We start from the raw sequence: 27,436 nt of genomic DNA, 5'->3' as shown, positions 1-27,436 counted from the left end.
TTCTCCAAATATTGACCGGAGTCAACTCAAATAGATTTTAAGGCAAAAATTTCGTATTTTCTCAGTTTTAACATAAAAGTTTTCCGAAAAAGACTCCCGGACTGTGTACGCAAATCGAGAAGGGCTAAGATAAGGTATTTAAGGCTTCAAAGCATAGAATTAAGTTCTAAAACACAAGATGCCCTATCAGGTCATCATACTTGGTGACCTCAGGTTGGAATTTTATAACTAATAACGAAAAGCGGGGAAGTCCTTTATCCTATTCATCTTGAAAAAAAATTCTCGGTACAGAAAAATTATTATATGTACTTTTATATTGTAGAGTTACTGCAATATACGACTTTTCTTCTTAAGAATTTAATCCCATGCCAATTAGGGACTCCTCTTGATTCATGTACCAACTATATATATTCATGCTAATTTGACTCTCACTTGATTAACGCACACATCTCTCTCTAGTTTCTTATAAATCACCACGTGATTTCGTAAATTTTCTTTCTTACGGTAGATGGCTCGTTTTTGTAAATATATTCCGACGCTTGAATGGATTAAACAACCGAGAAAATAGTATATGGACCCTCCACATGGGCTGCTTTGTTAACGTAGGCAGTTTCTTTCACGCAAGTGACTTTTCCGAAAAGTTAGGTCTAGGGATAGTTTTATTACCCCGTCTCTTTTTTTTACACAGGGTATAATTTGGTAATGACTTGAATTATTAATGTAATCATATTTTAATTTGGAGGGATAATACATACAGACCCGTCAATTATTGCGCGCTGTGTCTGTTCTTAATTATCGGTAGACAGTAAAGTCATATACAGTGGCGAAGCCACATGGTTATAAGGTTGTCAACTGATCATCCTTGGTAGAAAAATTATACTGTATATATAGATAAAATATTACTTTTTAGAGGTATATAACACATATTGAACACCCTTTGTCGAATTTTTTTTTCACTTTTTTTAAATTTGAACACCCTTGAAGAAATTTCGTCATATATATACACACACAGGATGTTTACCACAAAAGTGTCTAACGGCTGTATGATTGAACGAGGCTTATCGAATATGTTTTTGCGAATATGATTGCACTAAATATTTATCCAGACAATGGTTGAACATTTGATAAATTTCTCGAAGATTCTCAAGGCGTGCAAGTGCTTAGGAAATTTTTTGTGGTTGAGGTTTTTGAAAGATTTGAGAAGATGATATATATATCGGTTGGTTTTGCTCAAATCTTGTCGGAGATGCCATTTATCCAGTGGACAAGTCGCCGGAGTTGGGAAGGGTGGACTTTGTCGTTAGAAGTGGTTTTTTGTCGAACAAAAGCTGAATATCTCATTTGATAAGCTATTCACCTTCTATACATGATAACTAATCAACATTTTAGTATGAAATAATTCTCGAAACTCACTAATAGCTATAACCAAACGTGGAATAAAATAATCTGCATATTCTACCAACCGAACGGCGACATTTTTGGGTTTAAGCACAGTGCATAAGGTTTCCATTATTTGGGAATGTAACGTACTAGTACACGTTTTAAAAAAGTTAAACTTAACTTTCATCAAACTACTGCTCATCTGAGGATGAATAATGAGCATTATTAACTGCATGCGGAATAATTAATTCCAAACTCAGGCATCTTGATATTTGGTCAAAGACAACTGCTTGATGAATTGCACGACAACTTCAACAGAGTTGTTAGCAGCAAGGGTGATGAAGGTGGCGGCCTCGTTCTCGGAGTCGCCGCCGCCGGCCAAGTCGGAGAGGGCACGGATAACGATGTAAGGTGTCTTCTGCTGGTAGCAAATGAGAGCCACTGCTGCACTTTCCATTTCCACAGGGCTCACATCAAATTTGTTGTAGATGAAGCTCCTGTATGCTGCATTGTCTAAGTATATGCTTGCACTTGTTCCTCTGTGTACTCTTGCTACCTTTGGTGTATGACTCAAGCATGTTTTTGCGTCTATACACTCTTGTAGTTTCAATCCCTATATAGTTTACATAAACATTACATTGCAATATGTCTTAGAGTGTTAATTTCACTAATTAGTGGATTAGATCAACACAATATTTTTAAAATAAAATATAAACACTTAAAAACTGTAGGAGAAATACTGTAAATTGCAATTGTCATGTCAATATAGTTAAAAAATATTTTTTTAAATATTTGTCAAAGTTCATGTAAAGTAACATAATTTGAGACGGATGGAGTATCTTAATTATTGCAGACACGAGTTAGTATATAAGATGAAATAGGGTTATATATCTTTACGTCCACTTCAAATGTATCTAATATACCTAAAAAAAAATGACATCAATAATAATTATTTCCAATATATTGAGAGGAGGGACGTCGGTGTTGTTAGAAAATAATAATCAAAATTGGCTTTGAGGCGTGAAAATCGACTGTCCTTAAAGAGTTATCGTCTGTATACTAATTTAGGAAAAATACAAAACAATTCTCTTCAAGATACAACAAAGCCTGCAATAACATTTGTGATTTTCTATTCCATTTCGTTGGAATTCTTGTGTATTTATATGCAACCAACAGACCCTTTCAGAAAAGATGTCTTGTTTCACAAACAGACACGACTATTTATTCGAATTTTGAATTTAAAATTCAAATAAATTTGATTTTTCTGTTAAAAATAATTAACTTTAGGATCTCGTGCCTGTTGAGTCAATTTCGTGCCTGTTGAGTCAGTCTCGTGTCTATTGAGTCAATCTCGTGCCTGTTGAGTCAATCTCGTGCCTGTTATGTGCTATTTCATAATGGTCAGTTCCGAGGCTGACAGACACGGTACGAGTAAGGTCGGTCCCGGGGTGTTTCACATAACAGGCACGGAACTTCTTTCTTCCGATGTGGGAAGAATCCCACTTCCAACTTGCCAATAACAAACTATCTTACAATCCCCCACTAGTTTATTATTTCACTTCATAACACTTGTGAATAATTGAAAGTATCTTTACAGATTTGAACTTTCCTTTAGTGTAAGTATATTAAAGTTTTGACGAAGTTAATGGTATCTTAAGATTTGAACCACAAATCCTTGTGCCAAAACCGAAAATACCACACACACAGCGTTATCTAGTAGCTTAGAAAATCCAGTATTCGCTTTAGCACGTTTACGGCCATGTGCTCATCCTGAATTCATGAATATTTACAAGATCAACCCTTTAAATCTTGCTAGAAGCGGCACCACTTCAATATTCATATAGGTGGAATTAGTTACTATGTCCCTGTTACTCCAGACATTAATAATTCCATTAAGATTAATCAACCTCTTCATGTAACAGTATGCACTTTGGAGTTTGTCTTTATGCCCCTGTTATAACAAGCATTTAACAACTCCTTAACTCCTCATATAACAGTAAGTAGTACAATAGAATTAGGGCTCCTAAAGAGGAGATCAGTGCTTAAACAATACAAGTAACTTGTTATTACCCATTGAACTTATATTGTTAGAGTGTATACTAACTCAAAGTGGGGTTCCTATTCCTTGTATTTAATTTAAGGGTCTCAGCCCCATCCCTCCACAAGTTTGTTGTACTACATCTCTACCTAATGGCTTCGTAAGTGGATCAGCCAAATTCTTATTTGATCTCACATATATTATAGCTATAGCTCCATTTGTAATTAATTCTCTTATATAAGCATGTCTCAAGCTTATATGTCTCGATTTCCCATTATATATTTTATTGTGAGCAACACACATTGTAGTCTCACTATCACAGAATATGGAAATGGCTGGCATAGGTTGTGGCCACAACTTTATATCAAGTAACATATTCCTCAGCCATTCTGCTTCTTTTCCAGCAGCTGCTAATGCAATAAATTCAGATTCCATAGTAGAATGGGAAATACATGTTTGTTTCTTGGATGCCCAACTAATGGCTCCACCGCCTAGAGTAAATATCCATCCTGATGTGGATTTATTATCATTAACACTTGTAATCCAACTTGCATCAGAATATCCCTCTAATACATTAGGAAAACCATTATAGCAAATGCCTAAGTGCTTTGTATATTTTAAATATCCAAGTACTCTACTTATTGCTTTCCAATGATCATTACCTGGATTACTGGTAAACCTTGAAAGTTTACAAACAGCAAATGCAATGTCGGGTCTAGTGCAATGCATTGCATACATCATACTACCTATCGCACTTGCATACTCCAACTGTGCTACTGCTCTTCCAGTATTTGCAGTTAGCTTAACACTAGAATCATAAGGAGTATTATACCCCTTTATTCCTAAATGACTGAATTTAGTAAGGATTTTATCTATATAATGTGCTTGTGACAAAGTCACTTGCTTGTTATCTCTTTTGACCTTGATTCCCAAAATAGTATCAACTTCATTTAAATCCTTCATTTTAAAAACTGAGGTTAGATACTTCTTGGTCTCGGTAATTCCTTGTAGATTCGTACCAAAAATCAGCATGTCATCGACATATAAACAAATTATTACTCCATATTCTTTTGTAAATTTAGAGTAAATGCACTTGTCTGCATTATTATGTACGAATCCGGTTGATAGTATTACACTATCAAATCTTTCATGCCACTGTTTAGGCGCTTGTTTAAGACCATAAAGAGACTTTATCAATTTACAAACTTTCTTCTCGTTTCCCGGAAGAACAAAACCTTCAGGTTGTTGCATATATATTTCTTCACTAAGGTTCCCATTTAAAAAGGCTGTTTTAACATCCATTTGATGTACGTAAAGATCATAGATAGAGGCCAAGGATAAAAGGACTCTAATGGATGTTATTCTTGCAACAGGAGCATATGTATCAAAATAGTCTATGCCTTCCTTTTGAGTGAAACCTTTTGCAACTAATCTTGCTTTGAAGGTTTGGACAGAACCATCTGTATTGTACTTTCTCCTAAAGACCCACTTACAACCTATAGGTTTTGATCCAAGAGGAAGATCAACCAAAACCCAAGTGTTGTTGGATATAATTGAGTCCATTTCATCATTAATGGCCTCTTTCCAAAAAGCAGCGTCTCTAGAAGACATTGCTTCTTGAAACGTCTTTGGGTCTTCTTCAACATTTAATACAATTGGAATTTGATTACAAACGTTTGTCCTATCTCCTTCAACAAGAAATACTATAGATTGTGAAGAAATAAAATCAGAACCAAGATGTTTTTCCTTTCTTATTCTTTGGCTTTTCCTTGGTTCTATCTGCATATCATCACTTCTTTCCTTAGTTTTAATAATTTCAGGAAGCGACAATTTATTAGCATCAATACGTTTTCCATTTATTTCAGTCATTTCATCAACATTGTCATTTATAAATCTATTTTCAATAAATTCAACATGTATAGATTCTATAATGACATTAGATTCTAGATCTAGCAGTCTATAAGCTTTGGAGTGTTGTGCATATCCTACAAAAACACTTTTAATTCCTCTAGGACCCAATTTTGTTCTTTGATGGTCAGGTACTCTATAATAGGATATACACCCCCACACTTTAAAATAATTTAAATTTGGTTTTCTACCATTCCAAAGCTCATAAGGCGAAATATGCATACTTTTTGAAGGTACTCTATTTAAAATATAACATGCAGTTAGTAGTGCTTCACCCCATAAATTATGTGGCAGATGTGCATTAAGTAACATAGCATTAACCATATCCACCAAAGTTCTATTTTTTCTTTCCGCTAACCCATTTTGTTGAGGAGTATAAGGGGCACTCATTTGATGTATTAGGCCATGCTCTTCACAGAACTTATTAAATTCGTTAGGAAAATATTCTCCGCCTCTATCACTTCGAATAATTTTAATTTTCCTACTCCTTTGATTTTCCACAACAGACTTGTATTCTTTAAACTTTTGAAAAGCTTCGTCCTTAGTTCTAAGTAGGTAAACATATGTAAATCTAGAGAAGTCGTCTATAAAAGTAATAAAATATCTTTTGCCTCCTCTAGTTAATTCTCCATTTAATTCACACAAGTCTGAATGTATTAAATCTAATAGTTCTGTGGATCTTTCAACTTTACGAAATGGTTTCTTAGTCATCTTTGCTTGTATGCAAATTTCACATTTTATATGTTGAGTTTTACATGAGATATAACCATTTTTGGACATATAATTCAAGGAGCCAAAATTTAAATGTCCTAGTCTAGCATGCCATAAACAAGAATCAGACTCAACGATGTAAGCAGAAACATAATTTATTTCATTAATACTCAATTTGAACATGCCGTTACAGTTATAGCCTTTTCCAACAAAAACTCCATTCTTAGACACTATTACATGATCAGACTCAATAACTATCTTGACGCCTTTCTTTGACAGCAAAGCAGTGGACATTAAGTTTTTCTTCATATCAGGAACATGATACACATTCAGTAACGTCAACTTCTGGCCAGATGTGAAGTTAATCTCAATACTTCCTTTTCCAGCAACATCTGCCGCAACATGGTTTCCCATCAAGACTTGTTCAGAATCCTGCACTTCTGCATATGTCTTGAACATCTTCTTGTCATAACAGACATGAATAGTAGCACCCGAATCTAGCCACCAGTCTTGAGTATTTGTAGCAGCGGTAGCCACATTCAACTCTGTGACCATACCAATTTGCATTGCGGAAACCATGGCAACCAGTCCTTGGGCAGAATTTTCCACTACGTTTGCCTTTTCAGAATTTCCAGATTTTTTAATCTTTCCAGACTTTTCGGTATTGCCTGCATTGAAATTTATTCCTGCCTTTCTATATCTGCAGTCCCGAATCATATGGCCTTTCTTTCCACAATGATGACAACTAAAGTTCTTTCTCTTTTTAAAAGAAGACTTTTTGGAAACTTTCAGATGTTTGTTCCCACTTCCTGAATCATTCTGACTGACAAAATTGACTGCGGAACTCGAAGGCTGACTAATAGCATCACGAGCACGAGTCTCACTTTCAATTTGAATGTGAGTACGAAATTGTTCCACAGTCATTTTATCCATAGAATGTAGGATTTTCTTTCTATAGTCATTCCAAGAGGAAGGCAATTTCGAAAGAATAGCACCTATTTGAAGTGCATCAGGAATTTTAACTTCAAGATCACTTAGTTTTGATACTAAGATTTGCAGTTCATGAATCTGATCCATTATAGGCCTAGTATCAAATATTTTAAATTCAAAGTACTGTAGAGCCAGGAATTTGTCAATACCTCGTTTTTCATTCTGGTATGCAGTTTGTAGAGCAGTCCGAATCTCTCTTGGCGACTTCAGATTGCAGTAAAGATCATAGATTCGATCTGTCAAAGTATTCATAATATGGCCGCGACACAACAGTTCATCATGTTCTCGTTTCTTCCTTTCTTCCTTGACTACGTCAGAATCTTCTGATGTGGGCTCTGGCATCGAAGGCAAGGCAGAATCAAGAACATAGTAGATATTGAGAGCGGACAACAAGAATATCATCTTGTCTCTCCAACGGGTAAAGTTCATTCCATCAAAGCGATCAAGTTTGATGAACTCCTTCGGATTCTCAACAACAGACATCAATTTGTCCATAGCAGTATAACTCTTTAAGATTGTTAGAAAATAATAATCAAAATTGGCTTTGAGGCATGAAAATCGAATGTCCTTAAAGAGTTATCGCCTGTATACTACTTTAGGGAAAATACAAAACAATTCTCTTCAGGATACAACAAAGCCTGCAATAACACTTGTGATTTTCTATTCCATTTCGTTGGAATTCTTGTGTATTTATAGGCAACCAACAGACCCTTTCAGAAAAGATGTCTTGTTTCACAAACAGACACGACTATTTATTCGAATTTTGAATTTAAAATTCAAATAAATTTGATTTTTCTGTTAAAAATAATTAACTTTAGGATCTCGTGCCTGTTGAGTCAATTTCATGCCTGTTGAGTCAGTCTCGTGCCTATTGAGTCAATCTCGTGCCTGTTGAGTCAATCTCGTGCCTGTTATGTGCTATTTCATAATGATCAGTTCCGAGGCTAACAGGCACGGTACGAGTAAAGTCGGTCCTGGGATGTTTCACATAACAGGCACGAAACTTCTTTTTTCCGATGTGGGAAGAATCCCACTTCCAACTTGCCAATAACAAACTATCTTACAGGTGTTTGAGGGTAGGGGTGGGGGTGGGGTTAGTTAGTCAACTAAAGTATTTATCATGCATTAAAGACTAATCAAGCCCCATAAGGGCCCTCTCTTTTTCATTACTCTCTAATATTAACGAATACAAAATCCTTTCAGATTTTTTCTACGCTACAACGAAATAACAAACGCTAAATGTCTAGTTTTTGCCTTTTTTTCTATATATAAGCCGTCTTGTAATGATGGGGGGTTTGGCATCGACCCCTACCATGTAGATTAATAACCAAAAGCTAAAGATATGAAGGAGGGGGACATAAAACCTAACCTCCTCAGAATATAAAAAAGAATTGGACATACCCAACTCTTTAAAATAAGCTTGCAAAAATCCGATGCTATGAAATGTAAAACAAGGTGGAGAGTATACATTAAACAACAAAAAAGTCCTCCCCATAGTGCATGTTAATGCTACGCCTAGGACAAAAATCAACAAAATAGTTAACTTAGTCATTATAGTTTTGGAGGCTCTTATTCTGAAGCTTGCTAATTGATCCTTATCCATAAAGCATAGACCTCTAGCTTGACTTAGAAGTTCATAAGCACAGAAATACCATTTAGTACTGGTTCTTTCTGATCCTTCTTTAGCCAGTGCATCTGCGACCCTATTAGCCTCTCTATAGCAATATGTGACGTGGAATGCCTCAAAGTTTATCATATTTTTTGAATTTCCTCTACGTTGTGTCTTAAATTCCAAGGAGGTTTTATCTTCCCATTAATCCAGTTGACCACCAACAAGGAATCTAATTCGACACAGATCTTGTCAATTCTTTGATCCTTGCACCATTTAAGGCCAACAAATAAAGCTAGTGATTCTGCAGCATTATTAGTCTGTTGCAAATGCAGCTATCACCTCCCATTGGTGTCCCCTAATAACGCCTCCACCACCACTTTTACCTGAATTACCTTTAGAGCATCCATCAATATTAAGTTTAAACATACCAGGCTGAGAGAGTTTCCATGTGGCACGAATGATATTCAGCTTTGGCTTAGTCGTTTCACAAATGGACAAGAGTTTCTTCCAATTGGAGGCTACATCAATCTGGCTAAACTGTTTGTGAATGATTATAGTGGCATCATGGCAAATGGAATGTGCTACCTTAGGGATGTAGATTCTTTCTTGATCATACTTTTTCCTGCACCTTGCCTTCCAGATATGCCAATTAATTAGAAGGGGAATAACCTATAGCATAAGTTTTGGGATAGGATTCTGAAAGTTAGCAAACCACCATCCTAGTATGGAATGTCTAATTTCTCCTCCAGAGTCATTAATTCCAAATTGATTTCTAAAGGCATTCCAAATATTCTTGCTGAGATTGCTTTTTCTGAAAATATGTTCCACATCCTCACTCGTAGGATTATCACAACAGTCACATCTAGAGGGATAAAAGTAACCAAGCTTCTTGATATTATCATCAGTAGGGAGTCTATTATTTAATAACTTCCAATTGAAGAAAGAAATTTTAAAAGGAATAACATTGTGCCAGAGGTTTTTGTTAACAAAAGTAATGCCTTGTTTCTGTCTCAAAATATTCCAAGCAGATGAGCACGTAAATTCTCCATCAGTGGACTCAGTCCATATTGCCTGATCAGATCCATGTGATATGTCAAATTTGATCCCTTTGATATGTTTGGTTAGATGATGTGGCAAGCACCGGGATAGCTTAGCAATGTCCCATTTATTGTCAGATATGACCTCCGCTACTGTGACTTTATGGGGTACATCACAATTACAAATATTAGCAATGGCTCCCAAACCCGTCCAGTTATCCCAAAGGAAAGAAGAATTGCCCCTTTGGATCCTCCATAAAATATTATGCTCTTTGTCTTTTTTGATATCCATCAAACTTCTCCAAGGTCCAGATTGCTTGGCTTTTCCTTTTCTAGCAACTGGATGTAATCTACTACAATATTTAACCTTAAGAAAAGAAGACCACAGAGAATGTTGTGTCCTGAATAGGCACCACAATTTAGCTATAAAAGATCTGGAGATGTCGTATAACTTCCTGAAGCCGAATCCTCCCTCCTCAGTGGGTAGCATAGCTTATTCCATGTTACCCAATGGTATTTTGTATTACCTTCCTATTGTCCCTAAAAGTAATTTGCAAAATATTTCTCAAGAGTTTTAAATACAGCCTTTGGGGGGTGGAAAATAGAAAGAAGATGCATAGGAATAGCCGAGAGAACATGTTTGATCAATATGGCTTTGCCTCCGACAGAGAGGAATTGTCCTTGCCAATTTGTGATTCTTTGAATAATTTTGGAAATCATCCCAGAAAAATATTAGATCTTTTTCCTTCCATAATAAATTGGGCAACCTAAATATTCAAAAGGAAAATATTCCCTTTTAAATCTTAGGTGTCGTTTAATAATTCTAATCCTTTCCTCAGTACAAGTCTATCCCACAAGATAACAACTTTTCTTTGAATTCACCTTCTATCCCGATGATTTTTCATAATCTGTTAAAATGTTCTTAATCATTTTCAGGGACCTAATATTACCAGAGGTGAAAATGATAAGATCATCTGCATAGGCCAAATGATTAATCTGGGAGCCTTTCTTGTGCATAGAGAATCCTATGAAATCTTCATTGTCATGCAATGTATTCAGAGCTCTAGAAACAGCCTCAGTTGCAATAATAAATAAGGATGGGGACAAAAAATCCCCTTGCTTCAGCTCTCTTTCTGATTTAAAGAAACCATGCCTCTTTCCATTTATGATAATGGAATACCAAATATTAGCTATAAGATTCCAAACTGTATGGATCCATTGTTCGGAGAAACCCATTTTCCTCATAACTCCACATAAGAAAGTCCATGATAACCTGTCATAAGCTTTATTCATATCCAGTTTGATGACTACATTATTTCCTGTTTGCTTCTGGTTGATCCCACTGACAATTTCTTGTGCCAAGAGAATATTCTCCACAACGGCTCTCCCTCTGATGAATCCACTCTGATTATGAGATATAATATTAGGCAACAGTCTAGAGAGTCTATTGTTCAGGAGTTTACTAATAATTTTTTGGGTTACGTTGCTGAGACTTATAGGTCTGAGATCAGAGAAAGATTGAGGATTATCAACTTTAGGTATCAAAATAAGACAAGTATGTGCTATAAATTTGCTTATCTCTCTTCCATTTATCACTTCTAGAATCATATGATAAATGTCTTCCCCAATAATATTCCAATTATGTTGGAAAAATCTTCCATTGAAGCCATCTGAACCCCCTGCACTACTCGGATTAATGTCAAATACTGTCTGTTTAGCTTCATCCATAGTTGGAGTATTCATTAAGAAATTGTTGTCCTCATCAGAAATAAGCTTTGGAATTCTATCAATGAATCGTAAATCAGTTCTCTGATATTCTTGAGAGAAGATATTTTTCATAATAATCAATAGCAGCTTCCGATATATCATCTTCCCCCTCAATCCATTGGTTGCCCTCCCCTTTAATTCTATGTAAGTAAAGTCTTTTCCTTCTACCTTTTATCATTTTTTGGAAATAGCTAGAGTTGCTATCCCCTTCAAGATTCCATTTTAAGTGAGCTTTTTGTCTCCATAAAGAATTCACCTTCTTCATGTGTATAATATATTCCGCCTTGAGCTTGTTAATCTCAATCCTATCTGTATCATTGTCATCTATCTGGATTTCTGTTCTTTCTCATCAATCTTGCTTTCCATGTTCTTTGCCACATTAAAAATATTTCCAATAACAGCCTTAGACCATTGGCTTAAAGCTTTGCTAACTGCTTTAAGCTTTTGTTGAACTTTCCAGCAAGCACTTCCTTCTATATGTGTATTCCAAGTTTGTTTGACTATATCTTTGAATCTCTCTTGTTCAATCCAAAATTCTAAAAATCTGAAGTACTTGGGGTGATCCTCATCTCTTAGCTTGAATTGAAGGAGAAGTGGACAATGATCAGATCCAATTCTAGCAAGATGTTGTACATTTTATATATGGAACAACTCCTCCCATTCATTGTTTATCAAGAGTCTATCCAACCTCTTCCAAATCTTATTATACTTCTTTTTATGGTTATGACACCAAGTGAAGTTGTTTCCGGTGTATCATGCATCCACAAGCATACAATCATCCAAACATGTAATGAAAGGCATACTTTCCCTTATGTTAAAAGGATTGCCTCCTTTCTTCTCCTCTTGAGTTGTGATGGTATTAAAGTCTCCACAAACTGCCCATGGAACTACACCTGAAACAGCAAAATTTCCCATTTCATCCCATAACTCTTCCCTCTCATTGATAGTAGATTTAGCATACACAATAGAAATGTACATGGGTGAATTAATAGTATTATGCATAATCTTGCAATTGATAATTTGTTCTTCATTCTTCAAAATTTCACAATTGATATCACTATTCCAGAAGAGCCATATCTTGTTATTTGTATTGGAAAAGCAATCTGCCATGCCAAAACCCCTGATATAGCGGTTGATGTTGGATTCTCCCACAAATGGTTCTTGAATAGCCAATAATGAGATTTTGTGTCTTTTAATAAGTGAAGTGACCCTCTCAGTAGCAGCTTGGGATTTCATCCCTCTAATATTCCAATTTAGGACACTGATCATTGATACTTCTTTTTTGAGATTCTTTGGGATCTTTTTGGAAGATCTTTGATTTTGGTTGTATTCTTATTTTTGAAACTTCTTGGTGATAAATTCCCTTGTTGAACAACTTTGTTGATTTCTTTTTGAATTTCCTGATCTTCCCTTTGAGGGCCAGGAGTCTGGTTAAGAACTTCAGTAGTTTCCTCCGAGCTTGCAATTGAAACTTGTTGTTCACTGTCGTACCCAATCTCATCCTCTTCAACCGTTCTGTCCTGTATCTTCTGCCAGGTTCTTATCAGGAAAAATTTCATTGGTTACTTGTCCTCCATGTAGTTCCACATATAGTTGTAATCCCTGACTAGAATCTGGATAGTTTCCTTGCATATTTAAAGCTAACTCCTACATTTTTTTCTTTTTCTTAGCTCTTTTTCTAGCTCTGGAGCTTAGTGGGTTGTCTTCACTGTGAGCTGGTAAAGTATCTTGGCTGGTTTAGTTTTGGGCTAGCCTATTACATTGGATAGAGTTGTTATTGCATTGTATAGCATCAGAGGCAGTACTGCTACGATTCATGTGAGCCTTATTTTGGACATTATCAAGATTTGGTATTATATCAGTAGGTTTCTCTTGGATCATGGTAGTTCGAATCTCCTTGTTCTGGAAATCAATCTCCATAGGAATTTATCCAGGGATATCCTTTATATCATCACCTCTGTTCTGCATTTGAAAATTACTAGGTGATTCAGGTACTTGCTCAACTATGTCCCTACTGGTATCTTGAGTAGAGATAGGGCGACTAGACACAATTATATCCTTCATACTGTTCTCTATGGTTGTAGATGGAATAGTGTCCATATACTGATTTTCAAATTTCTCAATAGTTTTTATAATTTGTATCTCCATAGAACCTCCATTTTCATCAACCTTCTCAGGAGTAATTGTAGATCTGCTCTGTTCCTCCGCTTCTGAGTTTGGTGTGACATCTTCTCCATGGACATGATTAGAGTTAGTTTCCTCACAAGCAGGAATATTTTTTTCATTTGCTTTAGGTAGAGTTATGATCTGATTGTGTTCCTCTAGCTCCAAAGTCTTTGGTACATATCTTTGTATGATAAGTTTGTTTCTGTTTTGGTTCTTGAAATTTGGTTGTTGCTTGTTCGGATTTGTTTTGGATCCTCCCTGCATAACCATCTTACCTTTTCCATTGTTCCTCATAGGTTGAGTCTGCCATTGTTCCTCTTCGTTAACTTGAGCTTGCTGGCTAGTTGCACCTTGTTCCTTACCTGATGCATTTTTGTCATGGTGTTGACTGCATTCTGCTTTATATTTGCCAATTTCTCATTGCTCCGTGGAATTTCCTTGTCCATATCTCTCCTCATCTGTTTTGGTATTGATGGAAATATCTCTTGATTTAATTCTGCACTGGACTTCCTTGTGGCCTTGATGTTTGCAATATTGACAATAGTCTAGTACTCCCTCATATTTCAGAGGTTGCCAGTAACCGTCCTCATCTCCATCATCGTAACCAACCCAAACACTATCCAGTAAAGCTTTGGTCAAGTTAACTTCTACTCTAGCTTTGGCTTCACAACCTCTTGTTTTGATCATAGTAGCTTTGTCTAATGATAACAACACACTTATTTGTTCGACAATCTGATTCGCTGCCTTCCAGTGAGAACAATGCCAAGGTAGCATAGGCATAACTACCCAAATAGGGGATATTGGGGTTTCTTCACCAGGAACAAAATCAGGTGTCCATTTCAAAAGTTTCAAGTGATATTCCCCTATATCAATGGATCTTCTACAGTATACCAAATTATAATCATATAGATTATCCACATCAATGTATATATGCTTGGAATCCACATGGGTAATCTTAACGGTAGCTTTGAAGGGGATTTGGGTAATGAAAAAGTTTCTAATAACTTCAATCTTAGGCATAGTGGAAGTAAATTTACCCAAAATTGTGAATCTACAGTCGGATGCTAGGATTTCGAAATAATCTTTGCGAGAGAAAATTATAGTTGGTTTCCCCATCTTTGTTGTCTGTTTGGCTGGTGAAATTCTAGGTCTTGTTTGCTGTGGAGGAGGGGCTGTAATTTTGGTCTTGTTTGCGTATGAGGTGCTCTAGCAGCCATAGTCGAAGTAGAAGGGGCGGAATTATCGATGGGGGGTATTAAAAGTCAGGTAGGGAGCAGTGTTATTGATGCGTCTTCCTTCCGATTGAGCTGCTTGAGGATTGAAATCTTGTAGTTACTCAACGAAAGTGTATGAACACTCAACAATATGATGGAAAACTGTATGTGTATTGAATGCCAAGCTCAGTTTAGCCAACTAACTGAATGATAAGTATGAACTAAAAGGATAACTCTAAATCTATATCTAATCTAAGGATAAGCATGAAAGCTAAGAACTAATCCAAAACAACTAGGTACAACTGTTGTTCCGACACGCCCCCCTCAAGTTATGCGATGTGTAACTAACACTAACTTGAACAAATTTTGGTCAAAGGCTGGTTTGGCAAGAGGCTTGGTGAGCATATCAGCTAGTTGGTCAGCAGAATGAACATGAACAACTTGAACCCCCTTCTGTTGAACATGGTTGCGCACAAAGTGAAAGTCCACCTCAACATGCTTCATGCGACTGTGAAGGCCCGAATTCTCGCTTAGGCAAGTGACACAAATGTTGTCACAGTAGATTGTGGGTGTATCTTTGATGGGAAGCTTCATCTCAAACAATAGGTTTTTCACCCATAACAATTCAACAAGAGCGTTGACAACAACTATATATTCAGCTTCAGTTGATGAGCGAGCAACAGTTTTTTGCTTTTTTGAAGACCAACTGATGGGGTTACGATCAAGAAACAGAATATAGCCAGATGTGGAGGATCTGTCAGTAAGATCTCCAGCCCAGTCGGTATCAGAATACATGTGCAGATTAAAATCACAATTTGGGGATACACGGAGGCCAAACTGGATTGTACCACGAAGATACCTTAGAACACGTTTCACAGCTTTCCAATGTAGGTCTGATGGTGATTGCATAAATTGGGACAGTTTATTGATCGCATAAGAAATGTCTGGCCTTGTAAAGGACATATATTGAAGTTTGCCTAGGACTCGGCGATAGCGAGTTGCATCTGTAAGGTCAGCCCCATCATTGAGTTTGAGTAAGTCGAAGTTACTCATTAGTGTTCTGGCACTTTTACAATCAGACATCAATTCTGCACTTAGAATTTCATTGATATAATTTGCTTGAGATAGAATAATGTCATCAGAACTACGAATCACCTCAACACCAAGAAAGTAATGAAGGTTTCCAAAATCTTTAATTGTGAAGTGAGAAGCAAGGGAAGCTATAACCTCATTCACAGTGATAAGATTGCTGCCAGTGACGATGATGTCATCAACATATACCAGAATGAACATGACACCAACGTTGCTGATCCTAATGAATAGAGAGTTGTCCGATTCAGTCTTGACAAATCCCATGTACAAAAGATGTCCTTTGAGTGCATTGTACCAAGCCCGAGGTGCTTGCTTCAGGCCATAAATTGCCTTGCGCAACTTACAGATGTGAGTCAGGTTGTTGGCACAAGTAAACCCCGGAGGTTGCATCATGTAAACCTCCTCTTCAAGATCACCTTGAAGAAATGCATTATTGACGTCAAGTTGACGAAGAGGCCAGTGAAATCGGAGAGCATCAACCAGAATGATTCGGACAGTGGTGGGTTTGACTACCAAACTGAAAGTCGAGTGAAAATCAACACCTGGCCTCTGAGTAAATCCTTTTGCAATTAGTTTCGCTTTGTAGCGATCAACCAAACCATCTGCTTTCCTCTTAATCCTGAAAAGCCACTTACATGAAACAACATTTTTAGAAGGATCATTTAGAACTAGTTCCCAAGTACGGTTATTTAGCAAAACATCAAATTCTGATTTCATAGCTGTTCTCCACTCAGGGTGTTTCTCGTCTTGTTTGAAGGTATGTGGTACAAGTGAGGTTTCTAAATGAGCAAGATAGTCAAAAATTTGCTTTGGTTTTTGAATGTTATTCTGTGAACGGGTGATAATACGAGTGGGAGGGGAAGGGCAACGGGAAAGTATGGGTTCGACTGGTGGTGCCGCTTAGTTCCCGCTGGTTCGAATAGAAACAGTAGGAGGAGGTGCCATAGGTTTGGATTGGGGATGTCTGCAGTGATACACTCAAAGTGGGGAGAGATTTGTGAAGGTTTAGATGTAGAAGATGATGAATTTATAGGTGGGTTGGGGTTTGGCGGTGTAGTGGTCGTAGAAGATGGGCATGGGCAAAGAGACTCCTGGTTAATGGGAATTATAGAAGAAGAAGGAGTTAGAGGATTACCTGGAGTTGAAGTCTTGGAAGAGTCCGAATTTGCTTCTGCCACTGGCACGCCGGAAATGGAGGATGAGGATGGGTCAATTTGGTTTGGGGAAGGAGATGTCGTTTAGGTTTGGGGTTCTGCCACATGAGATGGTATTTCAAAGTGGGGGGGGGGGGGCAAGTCTAAAATATTAGAAACATTAGAGGTGAGATTGAGTGTATTAGAAAATGCACTAGTTGTCCATTCCAGGTGCTTTTTTGAATTGTAATATTAGAGAACAAAGTTTTGAAAGGAAAGTTATTTTCAACAAAATGCACATCACGGGATAAATATATTTTTGATGAGATTGGATCAAAGCATTGGTGGCAGTGATGGGACAATGAAAAACCGAGATAAACACATGGGGTGGATTTTTGTTCAAGTTTATTTTTAGAGTATGGTTTAAGCCATGAATAACATAAACACCCAAAAATTCTTAGAGAAGCATAGTCAGGTGTTCTACCAAATAATTTTTCAGAAGGAGAAATATTATTTAAGTGTGGTAGGGATCGGTTAATGAGATAGACCGCATGGTGACAGGCAAAGGACAAAAAAAGTGATGGGAGAGACGCCTCATGTAAGAGTGTTCGTGCAGTCTCAATAATGTGACGATGCTTGTGCTCAGCAAGAGCAACTCTTTGAGGTGTATACGGTGGAGTGGAAAGGTGTTCGATACCGTGAAGCGAGAGATAAGGGTCAAGACTTTTATACTCTCCTACAACATCAGTATAAAGCGATAGAATTTTGATATCGAAATGTTTTTCTATCAAAGGATGAAATTTTTGAAAAATGTCTCCGACTTCAGATTTATTTTTAAGTGTGTAGAGCCAAGTGTATTTTGTGTATTGATCAACAAAAATACAGTAATATAGTTTTTTATCAACAAATAACATAGGAGAGGGTAAGACTATATGGTGGGCCGGGCCTGAACCAGACCGGACCGGGCCCGCGGTCCTAACGGGCCTTACGGGCTTGGTGGGCCGGTCCTGGTGGGCCGGTCTTAACAGGTCTTTAAAGCCCGTGGCGGGCCGGTTTTTCCTAGAAAGTCCACGAGCCCGGGACCGGCTGGCGGGCCTGGGCCGGCCTAGCGGCTATTTTTTTTTTTTTAAAAAAATTTTAAAAAAATTCCAACGGTCAAAATTTAAAAAGTAGTCGTTTGGGTTGCAATTTTGACCGTTTGGATGTTTAGAAAATAGCCATTTGACCCCCAAACTTTATTTTAACCCCAAACTTTATATAATTACACTTTTTCCCAATTCTCAACTATAAATACCCCCTCATTCTTTTATTTTTACTCACCAATTCATCAATCTCTCTCAATCTCTCTCAATCTCTCTACTATAATTGCTTATTTTATTGTTGAAATTTCGTGAAAAATTGTGAAGTTGGTGAATTGAAGTATTCAAGTCTTCAACGATTTTCAATTTTCAAGAAGTTGTTCGGCAATTCGGTAAACGCGTTCCAACTCTTAAGTTTTAATATTATAGTTTTGTTAGTTTTATTTAGTATAATTATAATTAATATGGCATTTTCTTTGAAAAATATTTTTGGTGGTAAGGGTAAAGCTAAAATTGGTGAAAGTAGTGGCCAACCTACTACCCTTCCCCCGGCTCCCCGACCCAGACCTGGTAGACGTCCTGCTGCTCCTATTATTCTTGATAGTGATAACCCCTGTTTTCAATTTTTCGATAGTCAATTTGGCCATAATGTTGCACCAGGTGAAAATTTAGATGATGAAACTATGAATGCTCTTTATCCTAATGAAACTATCTTTGAAAATGAGGATGAAGATGAAACCCAACCGGATTTAGATGATACACCTACTAGTCCTTTTAATAACCCAACTGATGTAACGCCCGACCCACCTGTAGAAACCCCTAGTTTTAATAGACAACCTCCTAAACGCCTAGAAACATCATTAGTTTGGAATTTTTTTACTCAAGTAAGAGAACAAAATAAGGTTAAGTGTATAACATGTGGGAAATTACTGGCGCATAAATATACTGGAGACCGTAGCGGCACGGGTAGTTTGACTAGGCACATAAAAACACACCCTAGAGGTAAAACTAGATATTTACAAATGAAAGCGCAGCTAGAGGGAACACATGTAGATTTTGATGTTAACCCTAGTACAGGTTCAAATCTAGTTCAACCAGGAATTAACACTGTGACCGGAGGTATTTTATATTACGATCCAAATAGAGATCGTGAAGAATTAGCAAAGATGGTTACCGTTATGTGCTTACCCTATTCTTTTCCCTCTAATCCTAATTGGGTGCATTATATTAGAAGAGTTTTTAATCCTACTTATAAAGGTTGGCCTCGCGCAACAGTTAAGAGTGATATTTATAAATATAAACATGAATATGAACAATATTTGCGGTATTTATTTACTCATATAAGTAATCGAATTTCTATTACTACTGATATTGGTAGAAGTGGTAATGATTGTGATTATCTAACTGTTACAAGTCATTGGATAGATGAGGAGTGGACAATGCAAAAACGCATTATTGCGTATAGAATAATTAATTCATGTCACACAGGTAAGTTTATAGCTAACACTGTTGCAGATATTTGTAGATATTTTTGCTTTAGAGATAAAATAATGGCAATTTCTATGGATAATGCTTCTAGTAACACTAGTGCTATAGGCATACTTACAACAACACTAAATCCTGCATTTAGGAATATATTCCATGTTAGATGTATTTGTCATATTTATCATTTAATTGTCGGTGATGGTATGCGAATTTTAAATTTAGAAATTGAAAAGGTTAGAATGGCTCTTAATTGGCTTTTTTATTCAAACCGTAGAAGTAGACTAAGAGAATATTTTAAAAAATGTGATGAATATGGCCTTAGAGAAAGAAAGGTTCCTAAACCTTGCCCGACTAGATGAAATTATATGCACGAAAGTTTAGTAGTTGCATATGAATATAGAAACCCAATTAATGCAACGTTTAATGCTCGGGTGAGTGGTGAGGATGATGATGAAATGCTTACTACTCAAGATTGGACGAATGTTAAAATTCTTATAGATTTTTTAGAACATTTTCAAATTGCTACAAATGCATTTTCTGGGCAATATTATCCTACTATTTCAAACTGTTTAGTTTATATTGCAGCACTATGTGATTTGTTTGTTGAATTTTCGGAGGGTGGGGAAATTTATCAACTTGCTATAAATGCAATGAAAGAAAAGTTTAAAAAATATTTTTTCCCTATCCCTCCTATTTATGGTGTTGCTGCAATGTTAAATCCTACAATGAAATTAGGAGGTCCTCATTTTTGGTACTCAAATATTTATAAGGCTTTAGATCTTTCAAATGAGGAATTTGCTACACTTGCAGATGCAAAAGCCTCAATTAAAATTAATGCTCAAACAATTTATAATGATTATCAACTTGCGTTAGAGCATGCTAGGCCAAATGTTCCAACCCCTACTTCGTCTAGTTCACAATCGTCTAAAAGAGCTGCGGGCTTAAAAGCACTTAAATCTTGGATGGGGTTCAGGGGTTCTCAAGGTGATAATTATGATGAAACTTCACATCTAAATGAGCTTCAAGTTTATTTGTCGCAGGGACTTGAAAAGGAGAATCCAGACGGCACTTTTGATCTTTTGGAATGGTGGAAGGCAAGGGAAAAATATTTTCCGGTTCTTGCAAGGATGGCTCGGGATATTTTATCTATTCAAGCTTCAACTGTTGCATCAGAGAGCGCTTTCAGTCAAGCAAGACTTCAAATAGGTTATCATAGAGCGTCAATGAGGGAGAGCTTGGAAAAATCTGTACTTTTCAGAGATTGGATCCGCTCGGAAAGAAGAAACTTTGGAATTGCGGAATCACAACCGGCGGTAGATGAAGCTTATGATGAAATGATGGCAGAACTAGCGGAGGATGCTGCTTCGCCCGGAAGTGGTGATGAACAAGCTTCTTTTCCACCACCACCAACGCAACCTCCTCCGAACCTTGAAGGATTTATAAAATTTGTTAGAGATACAATGTAGATTATGGTGTACCTTGTACTTTTTGGCATATCTTCTTTTAGTTTTTTTCCCTTTTAATGGTGGTATTAGTACCTTGTTGTGCTCATTCCATTGGGGGGAGGAAGACTAGGAAAGATATACCATTTTTGGTAATAAAAATTATAAGACATGCCCTTGAATATCTTTTTGCAATATGTTTTTTTCCTTAACTTGCAATTATTTATAAGCTATAATATTTATACATAACATACAATATATACTACAAGAAAATTTATAAGATAATATGTACAATATATACTACAAGAAAATATATATATATATATATATATATATATATTCTTGTAGTTTTTTCCCTTTTAATGGTGGTATTAGTACCTTGTTGTACTTATTCCATTGGGGGGAGGAAGACTAATAAAGATATGTCATTTTTGGTAATAAAAATTATAAGACATGCCCTTGAATATCTTTTTGCAATATTTTTTTGTCTTTAACTTGCAATTATTTATAAGCTATAATATATATACATAACATACAATATATACTACAAGAAAATATATAAGGTAATATATATACATAACATACAATATATAACATACAATATATACTACAAGAAAATTTATAAGATAATATATATACATAACATACAATATATACTACAAGAAAATATATAAGGTAATATATATTATATTCAAAAGGAATTTTTTAGTAATAAATGGAACCAGTTTGTCAAATATATATTTAACCGATTGAGCATCAGTTTTTATCAAAAACTTTTGGTTATACAAGTCGTCTTGAAATTTTAGAACACATTTAACAATTGTTAACATTTCATGCGCCACCGTAGCATATTTCTTCTGGGCTTCGGTCCATTTACCAGAGTGAAATCTTATCAGGTATTCACTCTTATTGTTGGGATTTACTTGTTTTAAAATCCCTCCATAGCCAACGCTAGACGCATCTGTCTCGATAACCTTTTGCCAAGTAGGATTAGCAAGGGTTAAACAAGGTAAAGATTTAACACGCTGTTTAATACTTTTGATTAACGCAGTATGCTGGTCAGTCCAAGGCTGCCTATGATCCTTTTTCAGCCTATCGTATAGAGGAGCTAGATCTCGTGATAAACTTTTGTAGAAAGGGGATATATAATTCAAACTTCCTAAAAATCTTTGCAATTGAGTGCTGTCAGTAATAACATCAGGAAATTTTGAGGCAAAATCAATTGATCTTTGTATTGGGGTAATTTTTCCCTAGCAAATATTATGACCTAAAAAACGAACATTAGTTTGGAATAGACTCATCTTTGGTTTAGAATATATATATATATATATATATATATATAAGATAATATATATACATAACATACTATATATACTACAAGAAAATATATAAGGTAATATATATACATAACATACAATATATACTACAAGAAAATCTATATATATATATATATATATATATATATATATATATATATATATATATATATACTACAAAACAAGAAATTGCCTTAAACAAAAAAAATTAAAAAAAAAGGTCAGAAATACAAAAGCCCGTTAGGCCCGCTAAGCCCACGAGCCCAGCCCGTTTAGCCCAGGACCATATGGGCTTAGGCCTGTCACGGGCCGGTTCCACCACTTGAGCCCACGAAGCCCGGGACCGTGAGGCCCGGGACCGCCAGAGCCCAGGCCCGCTAAGCCCAGGCTCGTTAGGCCCGGCCCGTTTGGCCCATTTAGGCCCGGGCCCGGGCTAGAATACAACATTAGGAGAGGGTCCCCATAAATCACTGAAAATAATTTGAAGAGGTTTAGAGCTTTCCAGAGTTAATGTGTGAAACAGATGCCGATGGGCTTTATTAGACAGACAAGAATTACAATAAAGAAACTTGTCTCGCTCAACAAATGGGAGCGAGAATTTATTCATGACATATGCAAGAACTCTAGAATGCGGGTGACCCAATCTTTGGTGCCAAGTGGTCAGGGATTATGTGAGCTTGTGGATGTATTTTGGGCCACTCATACAGTCCATTTTTGGTCCGGCCTCGTGCTAGCGGGGTTCGCGTTTTCAGATCCTTCACAAGAAAAGAAAAAGGAAAGAATTCAACAGATGTTAGATTGTCCCGACAAAATTTAGAAACAGAAACTTTCGTTTGATAGCTGGAGCACATAGAGTGTGAGTTAGCTTAAAACATTATTTGATGTATTTAACTGAGTAGAACCAATATGTGAGATGAGAATTTTGTTACCATCACCCATGGAGACATCCTCGTTGCCGTGATATGGTTGTAGGTTATGAGGTTCGGTTGTGACATGGTGGGTGGCACCCGAGTCCACTATCCATGGGTCGACAGTAGTGTTGAAGCCTGTGATATAATTGTCTTTGGCCTCAAAATGATTATGTGACTTGGATCGGCATACATTTGCAATATGACCAATCTTGTTGCATAATTGGCAACGAATAACACCCATGGGGTTATTGTTTTGAGGTTGCCACTGGGTGGATGAATTGGAGCGAGTATTCTGTCGCCATGGTTGGGAGGTGTTGTTATAGGATTGGCGGCGATTGTTGCGATTGTGGGCAGTGTTGGTCTGTTTGTTGTGGGTAGCAACTGTCGCTGTGATAGGACTGAGAGTTTTCTTAGCATCCTCATGTCGGATAAAGAGCTCGTGATCGAGCAATTTTTCATACAATTCCTCATAGGTGACGGTGGTGTCACATGCTCGTATGGCAGCAGATATCTCACGAAACTCAGGGCCAAGTCCACTAAGAATCTTGACGATAAGTTCAGAGTTAGTGACCGGAGCACCTGCAGTGGCAAGTTCATCAGAGAGGGACCGAATACGCTGGAGGTACTTGGTAATAGGAATGTTGTCTTTTGTGATTCGTGCAAGTTGGTCATGAAGGCTGAAAATCCGAGTCTGGGACTTGTTTGCATAAGCAGTGTGCAAGGAGTCCCAAGCATGTTTGGATGTGTTGGCAGCAACAACTGTGGAAGCAATGGTAGGGTCAACAGACGCCATAAGAGCGTTCTGGATGAGTTGATCCTGACGGAACTAAACCAAAGCGTATAAGCAGGATTAGGAGTTGTATTGGTGCCAAAAGTAGTGGTCGGTGTGGGAATCAGGGTAGACCCATCAAGGTGACCATAGAGATCATGGTCGTGCATAAGCATGGAGAACTGAGCTTTCCAAGTGGCAAAATTGTGACTGCCACTAAATTTGATAAGTAGTTGGGAAGCATGGTTGAATTGGATGATAGTTGTGGTGCTGGTAGTGTTGTCGACATTGACAATTCTAGTAGTGTTTCCATCTTTCGTCATTGGAAAGAAGAAAAAAAATTGGATCGTGCTCGTTAGAGTTGTATAGGCTCAGATACCATATGAACACTCAAAAATATGATGGAAAACTGTATGTATATTAAATGCCAAGCTAAGTTTAAATACAAGTCTTCCTAAAAGTACTCCTTGAATTAGGAAACTTATTCAAATCAAAACACTATCTAAAGCTAACTAACTGAATGATAAGTATGAACTAAAAGGATAACTCTAAATCTATATCTAATCTAAGGATAAGCATGAAAGCTAAGAACTAATCCAAAACAACTAGGTACAACTGTTGTTCCGATAAAGTGTTGGTATCAAGTCGGTGGTGGGTGGGATGGATAGCACTCGCCGGAATGGATCCCGTCGGCGCGTGAACTGCCATGTGATATGTTCTGAAGTTGGAGATGTGAATTGCGCGTGGGGCGCGTTCTATTTAACGGCTAGTTTTCAATCTGAAAAATAATCTTGAACCACGCAATTTAAAACGTGTATTATGACCCTCACAACTAATTATTACGGCCATCAAAATATTTCAATTAAATTATCGTACGACATACTCCACTACAACTTGATATTGTAAATACTTTAGATTTTTAAAAAATATGCGATCCATCCGTCCACTTTACATGACACAATTCAGATTACGAGGATCAAACATTTTAACTTTCGGTGTGACGGGCATACAATCCTTAAATTTTTAAAATAAAATTTATATATTTAAAATTAAATATTACTATAAATCACAATAATTAATATTTTAAAATAGTTAAAAGGTTACACTTAAAAAAAATTATTTAACCCTCCAAATAGTAAGTGGTTAGGAAGTATAGTTTACCTTGAGCTTTTCAGCGATTGCAAAGTAACGAGGGTCAACAGGGACCCAAAAGATATGTTGTCTTTCCTCAGGAGTGCCAAATACAGGGAATACTTCTTCAGGTTGGTACCAAACGTTGTTAAGAAGGTTGTTATGTGAGTTGCAATTTGTCACATTCACTGAGTATTCGGAAATTTTCAAGTATCCAATATCTCTCGTGTAGTCTCCATTTACTTCAAGGGGTAGTTCATTCTGAGGGCCATCTCCATATCTCTGCAGTTTTTTTTTTTATATAAGTTTGCCTTTTGTCAAATTCAGCAGTAATAAAATGGATTTAAGAACAAAAGATTATTTTTTTCTATTTTAACTTAAATGTTCTTCTATTTTTTTTAAAAAATGTTCTTCTATCATTGTTGTTATTTTTATTTTGCATAATTCCGATAAGAGTAACTTAAAATTAAACCTTTTTTTTTATCTTCAATTTTAACATAAAAATGACGTAGCTTAATTTATCAGTTTTATTTGAGGAGATGGTGTTGGGAGGTACCCGTGAATCAAAACTAATTTTGTATCAAATATATTAACACAACAAACACTGGTCCGTTTGTTCAGAAAATTCATGCAAGAACGTAACTTCTACGAAAACTGCTGGAGCTTGGTCAATAATTTGGTTCAAGAACGTTAACTTTTTTTCTACAACTTATAAGTTATTTGACCAAGTTTGTGGAAAGTCAAAGGTTTTTTTTTGGGTTAAAAAAGTGTTTATTTTAGAGATTTTAGGTGTTTAGTCAAGCTTTTAGGTAAAAAAAAGTACAAAAATACATTTTTAGAGTTGCATAAGTTATTTTTTAGAAGATTTCTCTCAGAAAGCACTTTTGAAAGACTTGGTCAAACACAAAATTGTTGCTCTAATATAAGTAAAAGTATTTTTCTAAATTGATTTGCCAAAAACACAAACGACTATTTTTCAAAAAGCAATTCAAACAAAAAATACTTTTCACAATAGACTAATTTTAGAAGCTTCGAAAAACAGGAACTTTGATGAGTATATTTTTGCTATCCCAATCTTTGACATATATAGTTAAAAGTTACTTGTAATGGAGATAAGATTGCTTGACTTTAATTTGTTCAAAGAAGCACTTTTTTTTTTCTTTTTTTTTTTGGAAATAGACGTTTTTGTGTGTGTGTGTGTATTGTGACAATAACTCCATTAAAATGTATGGAAAAGTAGCTAAAAACCTGCCAATTCCAAAGAGCAGTATGTGCCCAGTACTGAGGAATAGCAACATCTCCAATATGGAGAGATGGATTTGCATTTCCTGCAATTCCATAGTGCACCACACCTTTAATCTTGAACAACGCTAGCAACAGTTGTGTTGTTATGCCTGCATTTAGCTGAATGCAAAAAGAAAATTTAAAAGCTCAAAATTAGAACGTACGTCCTTCGTACAACTTCAAATCCATATATATTACTTATAAGGAGTAATTAATATCACATGAAAAAGGAAATAGAAAATACATACCATGGCAAGTCCAGTCATAACAAGAACAACAGGCTGATTATCAATATATCCAAACCGAAATCTCCTCCCTTCCGTGATTAATTAAAGAAGAAAACAATGATAAGCAAGTGAATAAAAGAAACTTATTTTTAAGGTTTTGCGTTGTAGAACATTGATTAATTAACTAGTATATATGGTTTTATATTATGTTACCTGCATAGTCAATGGTAAGGTTAGTAGGTTTGTAACTAGGGTGATGAAGAAGAGGATTCATCTCAAACAGGTTAGGAATGATCAATCCCAAGTAAGGTCCTCTTCTGTTAGCCATATCAATTAATTTTTTCGTCTTTCCAGTTGCTGCACCATTTGCTTCTTCTAGGGTTAGTACCATGAAAACAAGAAACAGTGCAAGAAAAAGTTTGGAAACTGCCATATTGGGAGAAGGGGTTAGAAGAGAATTGAAGGTTGAGAAGGGAAGCTAAACAACCCTATGTATTTATAATTACATGTCGCATCAAGACAGCTCCTCTACGTTTTTATCTTTGAATTTTGTATTGCAACACTAGTATTATCCTATCAATATCCCAGTTTCTTATTTTATACTCCTTTTGTCACATTGCTGTATTTAGAAAAAATCTATGTAACTTTAAGTTTCTCATTTTGACCTTATATAGTATGAGATGATTTATAGCCATACTCGCCATGACTTGTTTTAGAACCAAAAGCTTCAAAAGTCTTACTTAA

General features: G+C 36.3%; 1 protein-coding gene across 1 annotated transcript; it reads right to left on the bottom strand.

The window, feature by feature from the left end:
• Nucleotides 1-1,399: 1,399 nt before the first annotated feature.
• Nucleotides 1,400-27,197, bottom strand: LOC104233348 (bark storage protein A). Its single transcript, XM_070152823.1, has 5 exons — nt 26,906-27,197; nt 26,714-26,781; nt 26,430-26,585; nt 25,212-25,463; nt 1,400-1,993 (listed from the first exon to the last, which is right to left on the bottom strand). Exons 1-5 carry the CDS (start codon nt 27,123-27,125, stop codon nt 1,637-1,639), a joined length of 1,053 nt encoding a protein of 350 aa, XP_070008924.1. The 5' UTR covers nt 27,126-27,197; the 3' UTR covers nt 1,400-1,636.
• Between the last annotated feature and the right edge of the window lie 239 nt (nt 27,198-27,436).

Source organism: Nicotiana sylvestris, chromosome 8, assembly GCF_000393655.2.
Source record: "Nicotiana sylvestris chromosome 8, ASM39365v2, whole genome shotgun sequence".
Lineage (NCBI taxonomy): Eukaryota > Viridiplantae > Streptophyta > Magnoliopsida > Solanales > Solanaceae > Nicotiana > Nicotiana sylvestris.
The sequence above is the reverse complement of the archived record's forward strand: the minus strand, read 5'-3'. Positions and strand labels throughout refer to the sequence as shown.

Excerpts from the sequence above, each read along its gene's own strand:
- LOC104233348 (XM_070152823.1), bottom strand. The coding sequence starts at position 27,125 with ATGGCAGTTTCCAAACTTTTTCTTGCACTGTTTCTTGTTTTCATGGTA. Across the intron at positions 25,464-26,429 it reads CTGCTCTTTGGAATTGGCAG|AGATATGGAGATGGCCCTCA; the intron begins GTTTTTAGCTAC and ends AAAAAACTGCAG. Across the intron at positions 1,994-25,211 it reads CAATCGCTGAAAAGCTCAAG|GGATTGAAACTACAAGAGTG; the intron begins GTAAACTATACT and ends TAAACTATATAG.